Consider the following 15,128-nt stretch of genomic DNA (forward strand, 5'->3'; position numbering starts at 1 on the left):
TGTCAGCAAAATAATTATCTATTTCAATTTTGACAAAACACTTTCAAGAGTTATTTCTCCAAAATAAAGATGACTGCTACCCTGTCTTGTAAGAGCAATCAATAAAAAGATTTGTTTGGGGTGTGGAACCTGTTTTTTCTGTTAGCATTACTGAACAGTTACAGAACATGGATTTTTGCACAGTTCAAGCATGTTTACAAATGTTATAATATCAAAAACCAAACTGAAAATACTCTTAAAATTGCTCATAAAATTACAAAGAACCAGTCATCTTCTTAACAATATGATTCATAAGCAGTGTTGGTCCAGAAATGTCAAATGATAGTCTGACAATTTCAAAATATGAAGTTTTAAAAAAAGTCCAGTGTCCTGTCGTGATCCTATGTCTAACAGTTCATTTCAAGATATGATTAATTTCTCACATCTTAATCCAGAAGTGCTGTCTCTATCAAAGTCAAAGAGCCTGCTGTCGAGCATCAACAATCTATATAACTATACAGTTTATCCATGACCTTCGAATTCAGAATCTATCCAAATTGTCATCTGTTGGTAATATTATGATGAAACTGGGCTCTTTAAATCAAGCCTCTACCATGTTACAGGTCAATTGAAAAATTAAAGATTTTTTTTGTCTTTTAAACAAAGTAAAAAAAAATTGTCTCAGTCTTGTTGTTCCTTATTGTCACAAACATCAAAGGTTTTGAAGTCAGTTGTGCATAGTTACTCATTAAGATTCTAATTCATTGTTTGCTCTTAAATCTACTTTATGTCCAAGTTGACCTAGAAAGTGATTCTTCATGAAAAATAATATTAATTATTCAGCTACAATTTTGTTAAGGGCTGTTCCAAAATTGATTGTGGTTGGTGGAGATGGGAGGCACTCATATTATCAAATTGTTGGTGACGGGATTCTTCTTAGATTTCTGTAAAATTATACAACTGTACAAAAAAGTGCCTTCCATACCCCACAAGCACTTAATTGTGGAAAAACCCTCAGCAATATTATTTTTTATTTATAAATCATTGAAAACAACTGTTTACAAATAGATCAACAAAACATTTAATATCAAAAAGTTTTAATACTTTGATAATTTTACTCAAACCAAGTAAAATAGTATGAAAAACTTTTTGAACATTACTATATACTGTGGATTCATTTATTTTCATGGGTACCGATTTTCGTGGTTTGAGAAAAAATTGCATATTCATGGATATTTAATTACATGGTTTTGGAAAAATGTACAAAAAATCTCTTAGAAAACTTCTTAATCGTTGATCATTTGAATTCGTGGTTCTCCTTTACCCACGAAAATTGGTATCCAACGAATATTAATGAATCCACAGTATACTTCATTTTGTACTATGGATTAGTATTTGTTTTTGTGTGATACCAATTTTTATGGATTTTGCTGAATCATGAATTCAAATGTTTTAAATGAAACAATTTTCTACAAGTTTGTATGCTGACTTTTGCAAAAACACTTAATTAAAAAATGTTGGTTCCCATGAAAATAAATAAATCAACAGTTTGCTTTTTGTCAATTGCAATATTAACATTGCCTTGATAATCTGTTGATCAATTTGCATCGAAAATTCTTCTATTATTCTAAGACGTTTTCACTTTTGATGACTGTTATTTCTTCTTTTTTTAAATAAAATTCTACAATATAACATATGGCTTGTAGTTTGTAATTTCTCAGTTCTTTAATGGTTATAAGGCAGCAATGACATCAAATGTCCATGTTATTCACTGGTCTGATGATGTGATGGCACAAAAATGGCAAAACAGTTTTACAATAACACAACTAAATTAGAAATATCAGAGAAAAAAAATCACCTGAAAGTCATTAGAGCTGTTCTATTAAAACATACATAATACACAGGAAAGGTACTGAACCACCTACAGAAACAGTATTTTAGAAATATATTAACAAATTTATTTCATACTTATTCATTTCGGCATATATACAAATTTCTTTCTGTGGGTCTCATGTATGTTTTGATGTAACAGTCTTAAAGTAACAAATTCAACCACTGCAATCTTTTTAGATATGATATGTAACAATCTAATTAAAATTAGATCCTATAATTGCTCCCGTTCTGATATGTCGCGCATCAATTTTGTGCAACATATCAGAATGGGAGCAATTAAAGATTTTAACTTTAGTTATAATTGATATGTCACCACTGACAACAATATATTTTTTTCAAATAACTTAAATTCTTGGCAACATTATTTAAAGTTAAAAATCTATTTAGAGTAGAAAATCTCACTCATTGCAGTGGTAGAGTCTATTTTTTACAAAATTGCTTTCTTTATTTGTTTAAAAATGTTCATGATAAATTTTCCTGGTCATAATTTAGTCTAATCATTTGAGTTGAAGACACTCTTGGGATAAACCAAGGGTTCCAAGGAGCCTGTATTGATCACCTGGCAATCAACACAATGATTTAATCAGCTATACTTCCATTCCTATATTTTTTATATTAGCCTTATACTTTTAATACTTGTAATAAATGGCAAGTCATGTTAAACATGTTGTTCTGTTCAAATTGATAAAACTCAATTTATAAAAAAAAAATCTGTATGATGATGAATGCCAAGTGAAAACAGGAGACCCATAGGTCCCAAAATAATAAAAGAAATAGAATTAAAAAAAACTTTAAAATAAATAAGTATTGCTGATCAAAAGACAAAAATTCAAGATTAATAATTGCCAATTCTGTTAATGATCCGTACAAATTATGTACACTGAATTTAAAATGAGAGCTTTAATTAATGCAATAATAAAAATGTTACAAAACAGTATGTCTATTTGTAGTTTTAATTAAAATTTTGTTCAACTACATTAAATTTTACTATTTTATAAATCCAATTTCCTTTCTCTTCCATGTTTTATTAATGAATCCTTGCATAAGTCTATTTCACATACATTAACATTTCTTTAAATTTAGAATTAAAATCTTGAATTTTTAGTATCTCTCATAATTTTTGATCTATTTCTCAAACTGAAAACAGAAATTGGAACAGAAATAATTATAAACTCCCAGATATAACTTACTTTACATTCCTATTTGATAGGAACTCACACATTTATTTTCATATCTGAAACTGATAGAAATGCAACTCAAAATCAAAAGAAATTTGACAACATTCTTTTTTAATGTTATTTTTTTCATTAGGGGTCACTTGTGTTCCTTCGTATACCCCAATCGAACAACACAAAGTAAATTGTTTTCTCAACAGATTCTCATAAAATTTAACTAAATGAATTTTTAGCTTCTTTTTTATTGTTAATATTTCAAGTATTTAAAAATGTCATAATAACAACTATCCATTTAAAATAAATTCTGATGGCAAAAAATGTATTCTCAGAATTAGTTCAAATGTTGTTTTATTTTTTCTTAAGATTTACGCAAGATATGTTTTCCAATTTAAATTAATAAAGTCATGTCTTGAATCCTGAATTTGACTCTAAAATTATATGTTCATACAAGATGCAATCCTTTCAAAGGAAGTGCTAGTTTGTTACAATGTAGAGTTACAGCGAAATGATTTTGTTAATCTATTAGCTTAAATCAAATTAATAATTCATAGCTTTTTATTACAACTTTATTTGAAGCAAAATAGGTATAAGTTCTTATCATATTTAAGCAATAACTGCAAGTTCTTATAAAGGAGAATAACTTGCATTAAATTACCATTGAGAGTCAATTCAGGAGTAAGGAAAAGACAATATGACATAACCAAAATCGTGTCATGCATTTAAATTTTATGAACTAGTTATCTACTATACTTTTTTAACCTCCTCCTCACAAAGTAACAAAAAGGAAGGAAACATGAACTATTTGTCCTTAACAAATACTTATGTACGGAAACCAAATGGGAAGCTTTTTTTCAAACTTGTCAACAAAATTATACGTCATTACATAATTCTTTAATAAAACATATCCTGTATGCACTAAAGGTGACATTCCACTGTCATACCTACACATATACATATTATATAATCTTATATTACCTTAGCATCTAGAAGAAGGTGCCACTTGGGATTTATAAAGTACATCACACCTTTGTATGACCCCTCTAAGGTCAGTCCACGAACCAACAATACCAGTAATACAAGATATGGGAATGTCGCAGTAAAATACACAACCTAAAAATATAGATATATTTTATAATATAACCTACTCATAGATATGTTTAAGGTACAAGCTACATATATATATGTTTGGTAACACAACTTTCAAATAAAGATATGTTTCATAACACAAACTATAAATATAGATTTGTTTTAAAATACAGCCTACAAATATAGATAAAATTGAGAATGGAGATGGGGAATGTGTCAAAAAGACAACAACCTGAGCTAAGAGCATACAACAGCCAAGCCTACACATATAGATATGTTTTGTAACACAAGCTACAAATATAGATATCTTGCATAAAAACATTCTACAAATAAAGATATGTTTAATGACAATAAAAACAAATACTATGAATTTATAAAATGTATTATTTGTGGATAAATATTTTAGTGTATTTGATGGGTGTAGCTGACCCACAAATTCATATTTTCAACCAAGTACAACTTCTTTATAAAGTTATTTGCAGACTTTGGCAAAACCACGAAATCAATTATCCATGAAAAAGATATTTCCTCAATCATAGATAACCTATACCCATGAAAATAAATGAATCCACAGTAATGTTTTTTAAAAGTATTGAAGGTCTGAAGCCCATAGATCAGAGGCCACCAGTTTTCCTAAAAAATGTGAAAATTATCATATATAATTTATTAAAGCTGTGATAGGTATCTTTAGAATAATTATAGGAAATAAGAGGGTTCCAAGAATTATGAGCCCACTCTATTAGAACATTTCACTTAGTATTATTTTTCATAAACACATTATTTATAAGGACAATTTCATAAGATGATCATTTTGTCTTTTAACTAGGTTAAATTAATGTATTGACATCTAAAAACTTTAAATTGCTTTTTATTTCATCACTAAAGAATTTCCCGTAAAAAACAAAGGATTTTGATAGAATAGTATGTGACATGTTTCCTAAGATAGATGACAAGTACAAATTTAGATGTGTTCATTCAACTTCTTAAAAAACATTAAAACATGTAATTGTCCTTAATTGCTCTTGGGTTTGAACCCTATGACAATGTATGTATTTTTTTAAGGGCACATGTTCTTTGTAACGATATAGATATTAACTTGAAATTTTTCCTGTTTTCATCTTGAAATATCTACGAAATCATGAACTATTGTTTAAGTTCATCATCAGATAATTTTTCCCAGATAAGGCATAAAATGCTGACACACACAACATACATCTCAACCACATAATCAACCTTTCAAACTTTATGAATAAATTAAGTACCAAAAATGATAATTATCCTTAATCTATTTCTTTTCCAAGAAATCTTGTTTTTTAATTTATATGACTGTCACTTTATATCCCCTTGTCAAAATAGTTTCCTGGTTTGGCCAGTAAATATTTGTGTTTGTTTATAATGTACATACTTCTAGGTATTCATTGTTACCTTGTTACTGCTTGTAAGCTTTATTGTTGTAAAAACCATCCATGTGTTAACTTATGCATCAAAATTATTTAAAAATAAAAAGAAGTTTAGACCAGATTGTTTGGGTAATTCATTGACTTCTCATTACCACCAGTAAGGGATGCTCAGAAAAAGATACTCTTGTCTTCTATAATTGAAATAAAATTGGTTAAAACATAAATGATTTCTGCTTGAAATGTTAATAATAAGTTTTAGGTATACTTTTTTGTTTGTCATGATAATACTGTTACCTTTCCAGTAGATTTAGGTCCTTTCCATATACAGAAATAAACAATGACCCAACATAGTAACAGTATCAGGACTAGGTCCCACTTCAGTACCCCTGGTTCATCAATACCCGAAGTCTTGCCTAGAACCTTAGATCTGTAAATGTATAATATAAAAACATAATTATTGTAAATTCAGAATTTATTGCATCCATTTATTATTTCAATTTTAGAAGAATGCAGTTATTGGTACATTCACTACATGTACAAGATATAAGAATGAGAGTTTTACTATTGCAGTTTATACCCAGCTGCATAAACGTTACAATTATTTCTGAATTTACAGTATTATTACATTGGTTGCAATAAATTACATTGATTTCCCAGTTGAATAAAACCGATAATTTCACATGTGAAATAAATGTGGTTATTTCACTCTCTGACGTCATACAACAATAGGCATTGTCAAGACGTCGATAACGTCGAAACAAAACATGCGTAGGAAAAACATATAGTTCCTTACATTTTCTTCATTAATTTCATAAAATAAAAGCAATTTGACAATGTAATAAAAAGTATAACTAATCGCCGTATTTGAATATCAAAAATAAGACAACTTGTGACCGAACGCCGCTATGGATTAAACTCGTGCTGCGCACTCATTTAATCAATGCGTCGTTCGGTCACGCGTTGTCTTATTTTTTTTATATTCAAATACAGCGATTAGTTATACTATAATTATCAAAGCTTATTTTGGACAAGCAAAGAAGAATAAAAGATGATCAATGCAAACAATGATATTTTCATTAAAACATTTTTTAACTGGTACCAAGATTTTTATATGCACGTATAAGGAATTACCTAAAGAAAGTGTATTCAGGCCATTTTAAGGAAATCTAGTATATGTTTCTAGGATCCCATTCCCCATCACACTATCAAATTTCTACCATCATGACCATGTTACATTTGTATATAGGGTTCAAAAATAGGTCATTAATAAAGTGACCAGTGTGACATGTGGTTACTAATTTCCCACATACCACCTTTTTTTGGGGGGTAATATTTTCCCTTCTTTATTCCAAATCCCTATTTTGTACACCCCCTCTATATATTCCATATCCCAATTTTAACCCTTCCCTTTAGATCCCACACCCCAAAATTTTTACCCCCCCCCTCCCTTTTTTACATCCCACATCCCTAATTTAAAAATCCTCAATATCCCATAACTCGTACGTTTGCCATCCTCCTAATCTATGTCAATGACCTCATTATCAGTAAATCAACATGAGAAGAAGAGGATGAAACACTACAGATCAAATCTTCACACAATTGAATCACTTAAATTAACTTTAAGTGGTTCCCAATAATAATTTGATTTTAAATATAAACTTTATGAACTAATGATTTTTCCCTTTGATCTTTAGTATTTCTTCAGAAATAATTTAATTTATTTCATATATCATTCTGTGTAAACTAAATAAATATGTAAAACTCAGCACACTTAAATAAGACTATTGACCAAAATTATTTATTAACAAAACTATGCAAACAAATAGAAAACAGAAAAATGTGTGAAGTTCATAGTAAAATATTAACACATTAACCCATAACTTTTACTGTCCCGAAACATAAACAAGAGTTTATTTATGTCATTTGTGAATTAATATATCTAAGTAAACAAACAACTGTATGTCAAATTTTCACATTGTTGATCAAGTCATGCATTTAATCAAACAAATTTTATAGTTCCTTTACAACAAAATATTCATATTTTCTATGTGTAAATAAATTATGACTTCATTTCCACAATATATTCATTAATTAGTTTTGTAGTTTCTGCTTGTAAGTGATATTAAGACAACTAAATTTGTGCTAAAACAATAATTTCTTTATACAAATATGGCAGCCAGCAACCTTCATCAACTATTGAATAAGTCTCTTGAGTTGGGATAATGTTCATATGGTCTTTAAGAAATGCTGAGCAAAAACCTTGGTTAGCAGAGTATTTCATTGCCCAGGAAAATTCTAAATAATAATTTATATTCAATTTTTTTGTTTTATTTTTTTTTCCTTTTGTAACACCAAACACAATACTTATATTTTCACAGAACTGAAAGAAAAAAATGCTTTACTTTTTTAAAGAAACAGGACACATTATATGTAAAAAGATAAGTGTCATAAATGTGCTCATAAACTACATTCTTACGCATAAAAATCTTCAGTAACTGATACACTATTATTGGGTCGCACAACTTCTGTGAAATTCTTTAAGACGGTCATGCCGCCTACAGTAACATTTCTCCAAACTGTGGTCGTATTTCCAGTTCCATCCCAGCAGTTAGGCGACGCCCACTCTGGATCACAATAACTCCAAGGCAGCACAGATCTGAAGGTGTTGAACAGGTAATAAAACGCCCATGTGATGATGACGTTGTAGTAGGTCGTGAACAGGAAGGATATTACAACAGTTGCAAGACCAGCTCCTGAAAAATAAAAATAACTCAGATGTTTGTTTCCCACATTTTTTACTTTTGTTTATATTTTGTACTTCCTGTGACTATTTTCTAAGCACTGCTTTAAAAATGATGCCAAGCAACATCTATCATCGCCAATAATTTTTAAATGTACTTTGTGAATTCGAAAATATTTGCAATGCATGAATCTAATATTGAGATTGCACTGTAGAACGATGGATACATTGCAGTGTGAAATCTTTTCAGCAATTTCAGGAAGTTAAAAAAAAATACTATTGTTGTAACAATAAGAGGGAAACTGTTGTACTACATGTACCTAAATGGTGTAGGTGTACATGAACTTTTAAAGGATAGAAAGGTGCAAATGTACATCATAAAAAACTTATCATTTTCACATGATTTCAGGATAAAATTACAATCTTACATAATTTGGAGTACAAAACAATACAATAGAAATTGTAAAAGTTGCTCTTTCATTTGGATGTTTAACTTACATATCTATTTATTTACATGATATAAATGTCCGTGACAGTCACTACATGGTCCAAACAGGATACTTTTTAACTACAATTTGATAGACAAAAGAACAAGTCTATTGTAAAAGAAATTTTATAAATCTGTCCCAATACCACTAAAAATTAATACTTTTTTGAGAACTCTTGTAACATAAGAACTTTTCAAGGAGACTTTAAATTGTTCGGCTTACACTTTTGATTACTTTCAATTATAGTTTTCTATTTGATTTCTGAAGGTTTTTTTCCTACAAAAATTTTGACCAACTTTATTCAATGAGTGAGTTTATTATGAGCAAGGCAGTTTGAAACAAAGAATATTAATGCATGACAAATTTGTTGTGGAAAGATAAATCATGGTGGCTTTTTCAAATCAATGATCTGTAGATTAGACAATACAAAACCACAGAAAAACAATTGATCAAAAATTCAAGTGGTTCTAATTTGAAGATTTTATCATTGCAACCCAATACTTTAGAAAGTGTTATCCCCTTTTCGTACCTTCTATACAAATGGACATCTATTTTGAAAGAATTCATGATTTAATATTTCAAAAGATGAAAAAAAATCAATGAACATTTTTTTTAATTTTTCATTCTAGTATAATCTTTTGCAGTTGTATGCAAAATCTTCTAAAAATCGATATGACATGACCCATTTACTGACATTATGGCTTTATTTTAAAACTGCACTCAGGTGCATGAATACTAGAATTAAACAAAGAAGGTCAAGAATGCCAATAGGTATTACAGCTTATTGTTCTTAATTATTCAGGGTTTTACTGTCTGATAGGTAGGTCAAAATAAAGGACATACGTGTAATTTGATACTATCTAAATTGTACATGAATAAACTCTTTTTTCTGGCTAATCCTGTTTAATTTCCTTTTCATAATCATCATGGATAATTACAATTAAGCCATAATGGTTAAAAAGTTTAAGACAATAATAAGATTAAATTCATTATATTAAGATCTTTAAAGAAAGTTTTTTAGTTCCTTCTTTATGAATTTAATTTTGACACACCTGATAAGGTTTTCTAAAATTTATATCATGATATGTAATAAACAATATACAATGCTTATGTCTCATGTTCCTAAAAGAACTTTAAGGTCTAATTATTTCATGATCTATATGCAATGCACATGTCTCATGCATCATGAAGTAAAATTGCAGAATATTAAAAATTACAAAAAAGACTATGCGAAAAGCAAAAACAGTCAGGAATTGGCTTCACAAAAAATACTTACAGCTAAGATAGATTGTAGGCATACTGAATTGCTCAAGACTTACATAAAGTCAATCTTAGTTGTAAGTTTTTTGGTGAACCGTCAATCTTTGTCGATTTTTTTTGTTGAACAGGGAATCAGAACTAAGAATTTCAAAGATTTTAAAATGTTTTTACTAATTTCAATTCAAAATAGAACTTAATAAATTATGATAGATGATAAACATGTATGATCTTGAACCTTCCATGAACTAATGATCAGCAAAGTAAAGAAAATAGTTCAAACATGCTATCATCGTATTAACAATAGTTGAACAGATAAATATGCTCAATAATGTAAGTCTTTTTATAAGACGTCAAGGCATCAATTCAACCTAGAGAACAATAAGTACAGATGCACTTAGGTTATAATTTTCTCTGATAATAGCTTATTTTGTAATAAAACACGTTTTTTAATTAATCCTTTATACATTATTAATGATTCATTTGGTGCTTCCAGCTGTGTCTGCTTTTCACATCAAATATTAGTTCTAAGGTATAATTGCAAAGTCATTGCCAAAGCTAATATTTGAAGGAATAAAGGTATAATTTTTAATTGAATTTTTTTTCTAAATTTACAGGCCCCTTTTTTTCCGTGATTCCAAAATTCTTTGATAAAATTTGCAGGATCAAGGTGGAATTAAGCACTTAGGTACATTTACAAGATTTTTTACTTCTTTTTCTTTAAAACTTGCCTTTCTTGAAAACATTGTATCTTATTCTACAAGATACATTGCAGAAACATATCTTAATTTTTATCTATCAATAAATAATAATTTCAGTGATTTTTTTTAAGGGGAGATAACTTTTGCACAAATATGTTCAATACAAGGGGGAGATAATTAACCCTTACATAATATGGAACTTACTAAAATGATCAACAAGATCAGTGGGACAGTCCATGCTGAAACTGAAAAGTCTGAAACTGAATAATAATCCTGAAAAATTGCAACTTCAAAGCAATTCTCATTATAGATATATTCATAATCATAATTAATTACAAAATTTACCTTTAAATAGTGGACAAATCTTTGCCAAGGCTCCTACTGGTCCCTGTCGAGTGTACTGGCCAATTGATAGCTCCATATACAACAATGGTACTCCACAAAGTACCAACATCAGGAAGAATGGTATCAAAAATGCTCCTAAAAATAAGGACCAAACAAATCAGTATAGGAATCTTGAAGGAAACATTTTTAAAACTACCATATCCAAATTTTGCAAAAATACAGAATAATCCTATCTGAAGGTTCCATTCATTTAAACTAAATGAAAGAAGATGATTTGATTCTTCGCATAAAGCTTTTAAAAAATAAATATGGAAAACATTTGACCATCTTTCTTGAAAAAATAAAACCATCAGAAAAGACAGGATTTTTTTTATTAATATCAACAAATCAATTTTAAGTCAGTTTTTAAATTTGAATCTACAATAAATGATCCATTCACATAAATATTGTTAATTTGCACAGACTAACCCCCACACAATCATTTCCTCTTTAACAATATAATATTCATTGTTTGTTTATTTGTGTCACTACAATTTTAGATTGAGTTAAGCCTTCCAATTGATATTTTATGGTGTTTCTTTTTATGTTGTGATGTTATAATATTGTTTCAGAAAATGGAGAAAGTTTGGTACCAATAAACATGTTAAAACGTGTAATCCCGTTGCAATTGTTTGCACCTGTCCTAAGTCAGGAATCTGATGTACAGTAGTTGTCCTTTGTTTATGTGGTTCATACATGTTTCTTGTTTCTTGTTTTTATTTAGACTAGACCTTTGGCTTTCCCATTTGAACAGTTTAACACTAGTAATTTCTGTGGCGCTTTATAGCTTGCTGTTTGGTGTGAGCCAAGGCTTCATCATAAAGACTGTACCTTGACCTATAATGGTTTTCTTTTATAAATTGTTACTTGGACGGAGAGTTGTTTCATTGGCACTCATACCACATCTTAATGGATTTCTTAAACATATGAATGAAACAATTCAATAATAAGACTTCATATGAACTATGCGGAAAGTCCAGTCAGGATATGTAGCAGTTTCTTATACAACTGCAAACCAAATATTAGGCAAAAGTTTCGTAGTAAATAGACAGGGGTAGGACAAAATAATCTTCATAAGAATAAGATGTGACAATGCTTATACAAATGCACACCAAAATTTAAAAAGACGCCTGTGTCAGACAATTATAATCACTCCTACATCTCGCCTCCATAACTTGGTCTATACATCTGAATCCAATAGAAAATTTCTCTTCAAGTTATTAATTAAAAGATAAGTTTAAATTTATTTTTAAGGCTATAAGCATGATAAGGCTTACTAACAATAGCCTTTCTCTACTCAAAGGTTTTGATAATTGTTGATTTAACCAGTATATCAACAACTTTTTAAAGTTATTCTATGGCATCCAATTCAAATATATAGACCAAGGCAAAAACACTTTAAACTAAATCTAAATTAAGATCAATGTAGGAAAAAAAGATTAACTTCTTCAAGATCTCTATTATTCAAGGACTGAAGGTTCTACCTATCTATTGAGAAATCAGTGCAATATGTTTTTATTTTAAAGGTCTAATATGAAATATTTAAATAAAGTCAATGCGGTAAACACACCCATAAATGCTAGGGTTATTCCTATTATTACTTAACTAAGTACTTTTTTAAGGTAGATGTATGATTAAATAACAATAAAACTAATGTATGTTATGTATTTATTTATTTCATATTGTGGTAAACCATTACATTTGTTGAGGTGTTCTAATATTGTAAGTTTCATTTCCTAAAAGTTTAGTTTACATGCATCCTAATGTTGATTTTTTTTTTATGACTTCAGGATGAAAATAAAAAAAAAAAAATAATTTTATACTAAAAGTCAATAGAGCAATAATTAAAGAACAAATAAGCTATTAATGTACTGATAGGTTATGGAGCTCTTTTCCAAGATATACATTTTTTATTTCAAATGGTGGTAAAAGGCTGACTCAGACTTTTACCTTTAAAATGCTACTGTATATGCATTGGTATTACTTGGGTCTAAAAATGAAAAAGTTAGAATCTGCTTAAATTTTGATAAAAAACCTTTTATGACGCTACCAAGGATTTGCATACTATACAAATCCTTGGAGCTAATGACATCTTATATGACAAGAAAAATAGGTGTTATGGGGCGAAATTTATTACCCTGTATCGTAGGAAACAAACCAAAGAGTCTGAATATGTCAACACACAATTCTAAAACTGACCTAACTACACCCTTGTATTCATAATAAAGTTAACGCAAAGCTTTTCATATAAATCCTTAATTATAAGTTGCAGAACCAACCAAGGTTATATCTAAATACCAAACAAGTCAATACCCCACACTTAAAGTATCCAGTAGACAGGATGTTGAAAACCAATCACATGGCATGAAATTATGAAACCAAATTGCAGGGTACTTTAATTTTTAAGTGAGAAAATTTCATCACAAATAGCATACATCAACATTTTGTGTAAGAATATATTAGTACTCTGAGCATTAGTGTGAAAAAGCATAACACAGTATAACATGTTCATACAAGCTTATTTGTTATCAGGCAGGCTTCTATAAACTTCAATTTAATTTCTGAATTTAGTTTCAGTTAATAGCAGGAGGGTAGGAGGGGTCCTGATCCCAAAATCCTGGGCCTAGAAACATGAAATCCAGAGGTCCTGAATTGAAATAAATTTAAATCCTGACATCCCGAAATTCGATGAAGAATTTTGGGATCCCGACAGGTTCAATCCCAAAATTCTGAACTTAACAACACCTAATCCAGGAGTCCCAATAAGGTCCTATCACCCTCATAGCAGTTACGAGTGATACTGATTCAAAAAGCTCACCACACAGTATAGCTCATTTAAACTTTCAGGAAGCTCTTTTTTGTGATTTCCCACGAAAATTAGATACAGAAATTTTATGTATTCAATGGTCATTGTGTAAAGAATATATTTAAGTATGGGTAAACTGTGGATGCTGATACAAGATCAATCTAAAAATATCATCACATGGTGTATATCCTGTTCACTTGAAGATGGATAAATAAATTCTCATGAGAAAAATTCAAAGAAATTTCATGAGACAGACAAGGGTTAAATTGTATACCCCCCACCCTCCCCTTCTTCAGAGCATGGTAACACTATACGGTACCAGTTTACTGTATAGGTAATCTTCTTTTTGAGAAATGACCAATAAGAATTCCTAAATGAATGAAACATGTATTAACAAATATTACTATAGTCGGTTATATTCGCCAGATGTAAGTTTTCGGTTATTTTCACGCATAGAACAAGATCGCCAAAATAAATTCCACCAAATTAAAAGTGTATATTCATAAAAGTTTTGAATCTGGCAAAATATTTCGTATACCTTATTCAATGAAAATTGTGAAATTTTACACCCAGGAAAATAACTGCTATACAGTATTCCCTCCTCTAACAGCCAGATGGAAAATAACAAGTGCTAAGTTTAAACATAATTGACTATCAATCGTTTTTTTAACCAATCAACACACTTTGGTGTTGACAGTGAATTGCTTACCTCCACCGCTTTCAAAACACAGGTATGGAAACCTCCAGACATTGCCAAGACCGACAGAATAGCCGATAGCTGCCAAAATAAATTCCAACTTCTTACTCCAGTTCTCCCTTTCTTCTATCAAGACTCTCATCTTCAATCTTTAATTCCAACCTGAAAATGATTTTTAAAAATACAGAAAAAGTCTGTTTATTTCACCTCTAAATTCATAATTTTAAGCGTAGGATGTCAATGTATGATTTCATGCATGAATGATAATAAAAAAAAATCCTTTTACTATAAATATCCCAAATAACATAAAATTTCAAGGTCTAAGAATTAGTGAAAATCATTTTCTAACAACAAAAATTTAAAAGGACATCTATTGATGGGCCATGCTTAAACATGTTAAACAAGGCCAGAAGTCACTGACATGGATATATATATTCAAAGTTGATAGAAAAAAAAACACTGTTTGTCGTACTTGCTAAACCAACTTAAAACTTCTGAGTATGTACATGATGTAACTGGTAG

General features: G+C 29.4%; 1 protein-coding gene across 5 annotated transcripts in view; it reads right to left on the bottom strand.

Annotated features, from left to right (window-relative positions):
* LOC134680922 (sodium- and chloride-dependent GABA transporter ine-like) overlaps window positions 1-15,128 on the bottom strand; it is a 54,370-nt gene that overhangs the window by 12,293 nt on the left and 26,949 nt on the right. For all 5 annotated transcript variants that reach the window (XM_063540229.1, XM_063540228.1, XM_063540231.1 and 2 more), the window contains exons 2-6: window positions 14,619-14,768; window positions 11,065-11,199; window positions 8,010-8,286; window positions 5,828-5,960; window positions 4,023-4,157 (exon numbers count right to left, since the gene is read on the bottom strand). In XM_063540229.1, the coding sequence (XP_063396299.1) occupies window positions 4,023-4,157; window positions 5,828-5,960; window positions 8,010-8,286; window positions 11,065-11,199; window positions 14,619-14,748 (810 nt within the window). In that variant the 5' untranslated portion in view covers window positions 14,749-14,768. The remainder of the gene's footprint in view (window positions 1-4,022; window positions 4,158-5,827; window positions 5,961-8,009; window positions 8,287-11,064; window positions 11,200-14,618; window positions 14,769-15,128) is intronic.

Source organism: Mytilus trossulus, chromosome 8, assembly GCF_036588685.1.
Source record: "Mytilus trossulus isolate FHL-02 chromosome 8, PNRI_Mtr1.1.1.hap1, whole genome shotgun sequence".
Lineage (NCBI taxonomy): Eukaryota > Metazoa > Mollusca > Bivalvia > Mytilida > Mytilidae > Mytilus > Mytilus trossulus.